Source organism: Penaeus monodon, chromosome 7 (genome assembly GCF_015228065.2).
Source record: "Penaeus monodon isolate SGIC_2016 chromosome 7, NSTDA_Pmon_1, whole genome shotgun sequence".
NCBI classification, from domain to species: Eukaryota; Metazoa; Arthropoda; class Malacostraca; order Decapoda; family Penaeidae; genus Penaeus; species Penaeus monodon.
Genome location: NC_051392.1, coordinates 9109475 through 9120450, shown reverse-complemented (window position 1 = coordinate 9120450; position 10976 = coordinate 9109475). Strand labels below are relative to the sequence as shown.

The window sequence follows — 10976 nt, the reverse complement described above, 5'->3', positions numbered from 1 at the left end:
CTGACTCGGGGGATCCAGTTTTGGCGGGGCCCACAGAGACACAGTTGGTTCGAAATAACAATCTTGTATTTCGGCATTTGGGTATTTCCCCAGTAGAGAGTAATTAGAGAAACCCAAAGATCTATGAGGTCCCTTTGCAAATACTGGCATGATGCGAGCCATATCAATCCAAAACTATTAACACATTATAAAGTTAATCAGGCCCGACTTGAAAAAAAAACCAACACATAAAAATCAAAAGCGATCCCCCGGGTTTCTTTACTTCGAGTAAAGATAGTTTTTAGCGGGGTAATATGTTGTGATACATATATTAAGTATAAAAATAATACACCGCTAAAAAATATTTTTACTCAGAAGTAGAGAAACCGAGGCGATCGTTTGTTTTTTGGATTTTTGGTTTTTGTTTCAAAGTCGGCCCCTGATAAGTTTTAAAGGTTGAATAGTGGGAATTTGATAGGCTCGCATATGCCATTTTAGCAATGGAGACCTCAAGACATTTTTTTGCTCAAATTTTACTCTCAATTGGGGGAAAAATCCCAAAGTCCCGAAATATCAAGTTTATTTTTTCGAAGCCAAGGTGTCTCTGGGACCAGCGCCAACAACTGGATCCACCAGAGTCAAGACCAGAAGTGGGCGCCGTAGACGCACGTCGGAGGAAGAAAAAAGCAATCCCTTTCAAAACTATAAACCAATGTGCTATGTGAAAGAAAAATACGAAGATAATTTGAAGTGCGTTCAATCATGAGAAAAAAAAAACCATTGATACTAGGGCCCAAACCCCCTTTACAACTAACTGGGTTGAGAAGGGTGGGGCCGGAGTTAGTTGTAACGTCCCTTTCGTGAGTCTTTTACTTCTTAGTTTTTTTTTTCCATTATTTTTAAACAATTTTAAAATTTACTGTGAGGTATGCAGACTCCTTTTTTCTATGGCAAATTCAGTGGGACTGCATTACGCTGCAGCACGCGGGACTTCAGAAACCGCTGCTGGGGGCCCGGTAGTTTTCGGGGTACCCTACGGGAAAATCGGGACGAGATGATTCTACCGCGGTGAGGGCCAGGGTTTTCCCCGAGTCGGACCCTTTTTTACCTCGTCCAGGATAACAGCCCCATCACAGAGCAGTGTAATGAAGGCGTGATTTCGGCAACAACCGGATTCCCACCCACACACCCAAACGCCAGATTCAATCCCTTTGAAAATGTTTGGGGGGGAAATTGGGCTGAGACTTCTCCCGAATTATACCGTAACGTCTTTCGTCTTTCCCAAAAGCTATCGGCATGGGGGGTTGTGCCCGCAAGGACGCCAGTTAAGGCGGCGTTAGTATCCAGCCACTTAGACTTCCCCGTTTTGCAAGCGATTGGCGGAAACACGGTAATTTTAAATTTAAAAACCCATTTTTTTTTAAGTAGCAGCAAAATGAACAAAAAATCCTATTCGGGCATTTTAAGCTATAACAGGTTTATATAGGGAAAAGTATAGAGGTAAAGTTTGTGGTCCTTAGGGGGGAAGCGGCCCTTTGGGGGGGGCGATTTGGGGGGGGGGGGGCAACGCAGGGAAACCCAACAGTCGAGCTAACACCCACGTCCCCAAATCGTGCGTCGTTAACCAATTATTAAATCAGAAAGAGTAAAGATTTTTTTTTAGCGAATGAAAATTTAAAAACCCACACTGTACCCAAAATTTTTATAAAAAAAAATGGTATATGGGATAAAAAAGAAAAAAAAAACAAAGTTTAATTTTCCATTCTTTTGCAGGGTCTCAGGACCCCCCCCTTGAAGGTCCTCCACAACGAGATCTAACTCCCCCTGCGGGGGAAAATCTTTTCCCGGTTTGACCACCCAGCAACCCCCCGAAGCCCCCGGGAACCATAATGCCCGCTTTTATCAGTCTTTCGATGATGAAAAGTTTGAGAGATGCAGCGTGTTTTACCCTCTTTTAGTGCTTTTTAAGCCGAAGTGGCTTATTTTGGGCTTTTTTTTAAAACTTTTTGTGTTTTTTAGAAGCCTTTTTTTTTGTTTTTTTTTTAATTCCCGTTTGATTTTTTCTTAAATTTCACGGACCTGTTTTCCCGTTGACGAGAGTTGGGACGATCAAGATGTCAGAGTTATTTTTTTAAAGAAAAAAAAACAAACAAATTAGCCATAGTAAAAAAAACTAAGCTCTGTTTTTTTAAAAGAGCGTAATTTTAAAAATCACCAAATCTAGGGTAAACATCAACAGGGGACGAATAATAAATTTTTAGTAGTTCTTAGCTTTTTTATCACATGCAGATCGAGGTAAATTTTTACTTTACAAAAACTACGTGCGGGTGAATTTTGGTCGGCAGTGACGACAGGGGAATGGGAAATTTTATCTGAAAGCTGATAACCGTAGAAAGAGGAGATACGGGGGGCGAGAAAAGATGAATGACGAAAAATTTTTACCAAATTTTTTTCCGATTTTATGTTTGGGTTTTCCTTTTTAAGATTTCACAGTGGATCCCACGCGGGCGATCCCTTTTATTTTTTTTTCCCACTGTGATATGTTTTTTAATTTTCTTTTTTTTTCAAAAACATTTCACTTTGGATTATAATCTTTTTTTTTTGTTGTTTTTTACTCAAATTTCAGAGGTTTTTTGACCCCCCAAAAAAAATTTTTTCTATTTTTCCCTTTCAACTGAGCCTTAAGGGAACAAGAAGAAAAAAAAACGCATCGGGCTGGCAAAAAGTCTTTTTTTCTCCTACAAAAGGATGTAGCGTGTGAATAGTAGGGCGTTTAGTTTCCCTTAGGTATCTCTAAAAATTTCCCTTTTAGTGATTCAGCCCCCAAAGAAAAAAAAAAAAATGGCGTTTACCATTTTCTTTCCTTATAAACCCCCTTGATAATTTTTTTTTGTGTTTCTTCCCACAGACAGAATAAATGGCGTTTAAAAAATTCCTTTCCCCTTTGACCTTGCGAAAATTTCTACAGTGATTTTTTCCACATACAGAACAAATGGCGTTTATTTATAGCCTTCCTTGAACCCGCTGATAATTTCTGCAGAATTCATCCCACAGACAAAAACAAATGGCTTATTATTGTCTTCCTTAAAAACTCTGTGAGATTCCTTTTGGTGATCATTCCATAGACAAAACCCAGGGAGGGCAGGCACAGTGCACCCAGACTACGACCGTATGTGCAGTTTTTTCCGGTTTGAGTAAAACCTTTGGGGCTCAGTAGTGAAGTTTTATCGAGAAGGGGTAAAATCAGAGAGAAAGGGCAGTATTGGTTTATGATATCATCGAAGGGAAAATTTTTTTGTCTTTTTGAAATAAACAGTGGCTTAGAGGGATTAAGGTGATAATCAAGCTTCACAAAATGGGGGGTTTTCAGAGGAAATTTTGAGAATTTTGATGTAAAGTTAACAAAAAACCAGTGGGTGTGTGTGTGTGGTGTGTGTGTGTCACATCGTCTCATCTTATCATATCCCCATTCATTCCATCATCACAGCCTGAATCAACCCACGCGGGGAAGTAGGCTTCCTAATTTTTTCCCACATATAAATGTGTGTTTGTGGGCGTGGATTTTTAATGTTTATAAATATTTTTAAAATATAAAATATATATAAAAATTATATATATATATATATGAATATGTATGACATAACAACACAACACACACGCACACACACAAATATAATAAATATTATAATAAAAATTTATATATATATTAAATATATATATATATATATTATATATGTTAATAAAAAAAATTTTATATATGATATATTATATAAAATTTTATATATAATTAAAATTTTATATATAATATGATTTTGGTTTGTGTGTGTGTGGTTGTGTGTTCGTGTGGTGATTTATTATATAATATATATAATTTTATATATATTATTTTAATATATATTATTATAATAAAACAAATACATATATATATATATATATTTTATATAATAATAAAATATATATATAATATAATACTACATAATATTATTTTTAATATATATTAATATTATATTATTGTGTGTGTGTGGGTGTTGGTGTGTTGTGTGTTTTGTGGGGGGTGTGTGTTTTTTTTGTGCGCACACACACACACACATATATATATATTATATAATATATAATTTTATATATATAATATATATTATAATATATATGAAATATGTATGTACTAACAGCACACACACACAGCACAACAAAACAACATACATAATATATATTTAAATATATTATTATAAAAATTAATAATATTTGTGTGGGTTGTGTGGTGTGTGTGTGTGGTGGTTTGTGTGTGTTGGTGTGGGGGTGTGTGTGTGTGTGTGTGTGTGTGTATTTATGTTTTTATAATATACAAAAATATAATTTATTAAAAACACACACACACACACACACACACACACCACACACACACAACACACACCAAATATATATATATATAATTATTATAAAATATTAAAATTTTAAATATATTGTTTAAAAATGTATGTTTTTTTTGTGGTGGTTGTGTGTGTGTTCGTGGGTGATTTTAATTTAATAATATTTTATAATAATATATATATATATATAATAATAATACATATAATATAATAATATATATATATTTAAAAATTTTATAATATAAATATGTATATATAATATATAAAATTTTATATTATTTTAAATTATAAAACATACATAAATAAATATATAAAATTTTATATAATATATAATAAAAATTATTTTTAATTATAATAATATATATATATAATATATATATTAATTATGGGGTTGTGTGGTGTGTGTGTGTGTGTGGTGTGTGTGTGGATATATCATTATATTATAATTATCATAATCATTATTATTATTATATATTATTATATTTATTATTATATTATTATTATTGTTGTTGTTGTTGTAGTTGTTGTTATGATTAATGATTATATATTATTATTATTATTATTGTTATTGTTATTATTATTATTATTATTATATGCATACATACATATGCATATATACATATGTATGTATGTGTATCGTACATTTACTTTTATATTAACTTATGTACACATCTGCGTCGCAGAAATATGATTATAACAGAACACAGTTCTCTAAAGTGTCGAAACGTGACAGTCATTACAAATGCTGCCTCTTGACTGCATGCCTTAGCTTCTGCCCTGCTGGCTGCGCCCTTTCGCGTAGGCGCTGTGGACACGGTACCCTGCGCAGGCGGCGAGGAGGAGCAGTGCGCCTGCGCGGGAGAGGGGGAAGGGTCGGAGTTAGTCTTGTAGAAATGCTGGTTTCTTTTCTCTTTTTATGACGTCAAAGCATCATTATAAGAACGAATGCACTAAGACACATGTACACGCTTACACATACATACATACACGCATGCACACATGCATACATACACATACACACACGAACATGTTTTTTCTTTTATATGTATATACAATATATACATACATATGTATGTATATAATATTTTTATGTGTCTATGCATGTATGTATGCATAGCGAATTTCACGTTAGTTGTGTAGGGCAGATATATTCACAACAGTTGCTTTAAACGCAATATCTAGGTGCTTGTGGACAAGGAAATAATGGCAATAACAATGACAGTAGTAGCAGTAGTAACAAATGCTAGTAGTAGCATTAATAAGATACACTATTCCTGCTACGATTGAGATTATTTCATGACTGAATGAAATTGAGGGACGTCCAGGCAAACCCCGTGTTCCTCACCGCCGACCCCCGCCAGCGCCCCGCAGTTGGTGGCCACGCTTGCATCGAAAGGGAAGCTCACGGCCAGAGCGAGGACGGCCGAACTGACGAAGGTCATCCCAAGGGTCACCAGGAGGACAGAGAGGAGATGGTAAGGTGACATCCCAGGGTAGAACCTGACTGGGCCGTCGTAAAGGTTTTCCATGCACACGGCCACCGGTCTGCCGTCCTTGCCCTTCAGGCCTTCGATCAGCACCAAACCAGGCCTTAACTTGATAACAGGGGTCTTCAGTCCTTCCTCGTCCTCGGGAGTATTTCCAATAGTCCCCTCCGCGTTCTTAGAGGTACTTCCAGCAGCCGCTTCCACCACACTGCCATCGGTTGGGACCAGAGCCAACACGGGGGCGACGAAACCGAGCATGTCGATGATAGCTGTCGCGGAGCCGTACCCCAAGGCGAGTTCCTGGGCCCTCGTCGCTATCGCCACCTTCTGCGCACGGCGAAGGTTCTTGTACCTGTTGTAGCCGAAGCCACCTGCTGCCACGAACAACACTGTGAAAAGTATCAAGGTGTACAGAAGGCGAAAGGAACGCGTATGATCGTGTTATAAAAATATATTGTTTAGATTTCCATGGTTTGTTTACATGCCTGTGCTAAACTGCGGTAAGTGTCCATTTGTTGTTTGTTTTTAATGAGATAAAGTTCCCTTGTTAACAAAATAACAATGTGATATTAGTCAAACTGATACAAGTAAACAGCAAAAAGCGAGGGGTATTTGCATGACGATACTGACTTTCATTACACCTGTTATATCAGAAAGTACGAAATAATTTACATAATCATCACCAACATCACCTTAATTATTACTAGTAGAACTGCAAATACTATTCTTCCTTTACAATCCATACTGGCTTTATGAATGTCGTTTTCTTATAAACAAGTGAATATTGCTATGATTATGATCATCGTTATATTCATTGCTTTTATTATTGCCACTATGAACACGGTGATTATCATAATTCTTGATGCTTTTGTTATTAATGTTATTCTTATTTAATGTTATTATTTTTTTTTTTTTTGTCATTATTATCATTATTATTATTACCATTGCTATTATCATTAATATTATTACCATTGTTATTATTATAATTATTATTAGAATTCTTTTTTGGAGTTATATTGTTATATCATCATAAATTTTATTATCATTATCATCACTATTATCATTTCCATATTTAGTATCGTTATCAGTACCTTTATTGATATCATCATCACCACCACCATCTTTATCGTCCTTGATATTAGTATAGTTATTAACATAGTTTTCACCACTCATTTTCGCCGTACTAACCTCCAACAGCTGTTTGCACGGAGCCGATGATGATGGGCGTGGTCAAGCCACCCACCACACTGACGGCGAGCACACCACAAAGCACAATTACCACGCCCACGGAAATACTGGACACGGAGGCGATCTTAGGAGTGGGCGGAATTGGAGAAAAAATGTGAAACCTCTTTTTTCTCTCTCTTTGTTACCTACTGATCAGTATATATATCGTGGTTTATGAATCTTTTGATTAGTCTATTGATTTTTGTTTTGATTTTATCTAATCTTTGCTGCAAGATATGGATAATGAAAAATTTAAATTTATTGTCAAAATGAATATATGGCGACTGGTATGATACAGGTACTAATTGTATTACTAAATGCTTGTGAGAATGGGAAGAAATGTCGATTAGGAATACCGGGGATGCTACTTCAACCCTTCAATAGATGGGTGAAAAGAAGAGGTTAAACAGAAACAAGGCGACTGGAGCAAACCTCCTTCTGCAGAATAAGACACAAGTGCGACCTATGTGGCTTATGCTGTATGTGTGTGCGTGTATGGGTGTGTGTGTATGTATATATGCATATATATATATATATATATATATATATATATATATATATATATATATATATATATATATATATATATCTTGTCTCTTATTGTTGTATATGGGTGGGTGCTTCACGCGCATGGTGATGTGAAGCAACGGTGTGGTAGCCTAGATAGTGTTAAGTGCTTGCATGCCTTCTCGCTTGCAGCTTCCACCCCTGGCTAGCCCAGTGCGAAAAAGGGAGCAGCTTTTGCATAAGTCTCCCCTGCCAGGTCACAGCCTCTCCATCATCAAGACTTCTGCAGTGCCTCCTCGTAGCCACCCATGGGTAACTGGGTACCTTGCAGTCCCAGGCTAAATCTGTGGGGGATCTCGGAGCAGCAGGAGGCCCCAGAGGTACGGAGTTATGGCCCACCTGCGTGTGGACACGCTCTGGCTTCGTACCAACTCCTGCCCCATAGCCACCCTGGGGTAATGGGGCGGCTCGGGGGAGGTGGGCCTTGCCAGTCCTCCTCCCCCCAGAATGACCCTCTGGCAACGTCCTTTTTAAATGGAAATGCTGGGGGGAGGGGTGTTGTCCCTCCCACCCAGCAAGTAAGGGGGCTGTGGGTTCCGCGGGAGGCAAATGCGGGGGCAGGATGGAACGAGAGTTATTGCCCGCCTGCGCCCCGGCAGGCCAACCCACCATGAAGTTTGGGGGGGAAAAGCCCTCGGGAACCCACATGTAAAAAAGGGGGCCCCTACAGCCTGCCGCCCCCCTTTATTTGTGGCCCTGTGTGGCGGGGCGGCAGGGTGGTGCACCCGGAGTGCCACCCGAGGCTTAATCCAGGCGTGTTTTCCGGGTAGGCGCTTGGAACATCCGTCCTTGCGGCAGGATGAGGGTTACCTCTGCTATCGCGGGTTTTTGAAGCGACGGGAGTTGAGGTGGTCCCCTTCAGAGGGAAAGACCTGGTGCGGCAAAATCATGTGGTGGTTTTAACCTCTCGGTCGGGCCCAGCAATGGTCCCCACCCCCGGGGTGTAGCCATACCACTCCATGACTTCAGCCCCATCGTGACTTGGACAGCGATACGGGTAATGGGCCCAAGGAGATCGACCACATTTTTGTAGCACGGAGGAGGATCCTCCAAAAAATGCGGGTTTACCGGATCGAGTTTTGGGGCACCGACCATAGGTGCTTGTGGTACCCTGCGGGTCCATTTCAAAATCCCCCGTCCCTCCAGTGGCCACCCAAAGGGTGTTTCATTGGACAGACAAAGGGAGGAGGAGGGGGGCCCGTGGGTTCCCCACGGCAGTCCTGACCGTTTCGCAAAAAACCCAGAACCGAGGACCCAGTTGCTCTGTGGGAGCCCTTTCAAGCGCGTAACACTCGAAGCAGTCAGGAGTCCAGGGTACCCCCAAGGACAGGCAGAATCCATCTCCCTGGAGACTTAGGGGCCCACTGAGCGTGTGCAAGGCTGGGCTGAATGGGAAAATCAAGTCTTGCGTCGTCCATGGTGCTGGGCGGGGACACGCTGGAAGGGGAAAAGGAACAGTCCTCAGGAACTTGCTGAGGGGGTCAAGGCCTTTCTTGGAAAATGACCTTCGCCCTCCCTACCAACCCCGGGAAAAAATGAACCCTAAGCCCCCCTACAGATGATGCAGTCCGATCAGCGGATAGACGGATCATCTCAGATCAGTTGGGGTTCGTGAAGGGTGGGCTGATCTTTGAGCAGGGGTACCGGTGGACCCCCCAAACATTAGCTTAGATGCAAGCGATGTCGCAGTGCCGTCCCCGGACCCCCCATCAGGAGGAACCCCCTACCCTAACAGAGGTTAGGTGGCGATTTCCAAGTGAAGAGTGGGAAAGCGCAGGCTATGTGATATCCCTCTGAACTGTAAAGGGGGGGTGAACCTATGGTCGGGGCTCATACGTCCTGATCCCATTTGGCAGTCTGGTACATTCCCCCGACCTGGAGGGGTGGGGCCCTCTCTGGAGGGGAAAGGGGTCGTGGGACTGTAGCAACTACCGTGGCTTTCACTGCTCAGATACCAGGCAAGGTTCTCGCCCCCCAATTTTTCTAAAAAGGATCTCAAACCCCTCTGAGGCACCAGGACCCGGGGCATCTGGTTTACTCCCGGCAAGTCCAAAAATAGGGCCATATACTAGGCTTGAGTAATTGTGGAACGCCCCCTCGGATTTTGGGTGGGTTCTTTTCGCCCCATGACCTCAAGAAGGCGTTTGACTCGGGGGATGGGGGAAACGCTATGGAGATCCTGAGGCTCAGGGGAAATTTCCCACACAGATTATTGGCCTGATAGCAATACTGGTACGAAAATCTGTAAAGTGTGGTGGGGGTAGTCGAATTCTTCCCTGAATTTGGGGTGAGGAAGGCTGTGTCCCGCCCCACATTTTCAACATTTTATGGATGGATAATGGGCGAGCTACTAGCCAAAATCAGGCGGGCAAAACTAGGCAATATTAAGGGCTCGGCCCCTTTACTTTGCCGACGATTTTTGCCTCCTATTGAGCCTTGGGTCACTTTTGGCGGGTCTGAGCATTTGCAATGAGGCAAAACCCCCAGGCCAGAGGTTCATGGACAAGACCCAAAAATTAGGACTTTGGGGGGCCCGTTGGGGGAAACCCCCTTTGTCGATCCATTCTTTCAGCGAGGACGTTTAAGTACGAAAGTTTTTCATACCTAGGTAGCGTAGTCCAATCCTGGGTTGTCAACCGGAAGTGGGGGATGGTTCTGGGAACAGGAGCCAAACTCGATCAAAAAGAGCGTTTTGGGATGTCGTACCCATGAGAAGGACCCAAACGGTTCTTCAAGGCCTTGATACTTCCGTTTTGCTCATGGAAGCGAAAAAAAATGGCGCTATCCCTGTTGGAGTCTGCCCTTTACCTTTTTTAACAAGTCCCCTTTGCCCGGGTCATGGGGGACAGTTGGCAGGACCCCGTGTCCAACCGGGGGTTTACACCCTGAGGGCATGGGCCTGTTAATGATAATCCGGGATCGCCAACCCGGCTATTGGCCACCTAGTCCCTCCCTATGGGCGCCCTGCCCCTCTTGTCTCTCTGCGAGACAACCCGGGGGAGGAGACCTGTGGGATCCTAGGGGATCATGGTTGGGGAGCTGACGAGACCTTCGCGAGAATTGAGATGGGGCCCTGTGGCCTGTGGAGACTGCCCCAGGGGTCCCGTGGCTGGGGGCGAAGGGTGGGTGCGGCCCTGCGCCCCTCGGGGTTTGCCCTGATGATGTAGATATATATATATATTATGTATATATATATATTTATATAAAAATTATAATATGTATATTATGTGGGGGGTTTGTATGTGTGTTGGTGGTGGGGTTGTGGGGTGTGTGTGTGTGTGGTGGTGTTGTATACATATATATGTATGTGTAATATATAATTATATATATATATATTATATATAATATA

At 41.4% G+C, this 10976-nt stretch overlaps 1 protein-coding gene across 1 annotated transcript; it reads right to left on the bottom strand.

Moving 5' to 3' along the window:
* Positions 1-4931: 4931 nt before the first annotated feature.
* On the bottom strand, positions 4932-8588 carry LOC119575521. The gene is made up of 5 exons (XM_037923171.1): positions 8532-8588; positions 7493-7498; positions 7022-7145; positions 5692-6222; positions 4932-5197 (listed from the first exon to the last, which is right to left on the bottom strand). The coding sequence occupies exons 1-5, from the start codon at positions 8586-8588 to the stop codon at positions 5112-5114; spliced, it is 804 nt and encodes a 267-aa protein (XP_037779099.1). The 3' UTR covers positions 4932-5111.
* Between the last annotated feature and the right edge of the window lie 2388 nt (positions 8589-10976).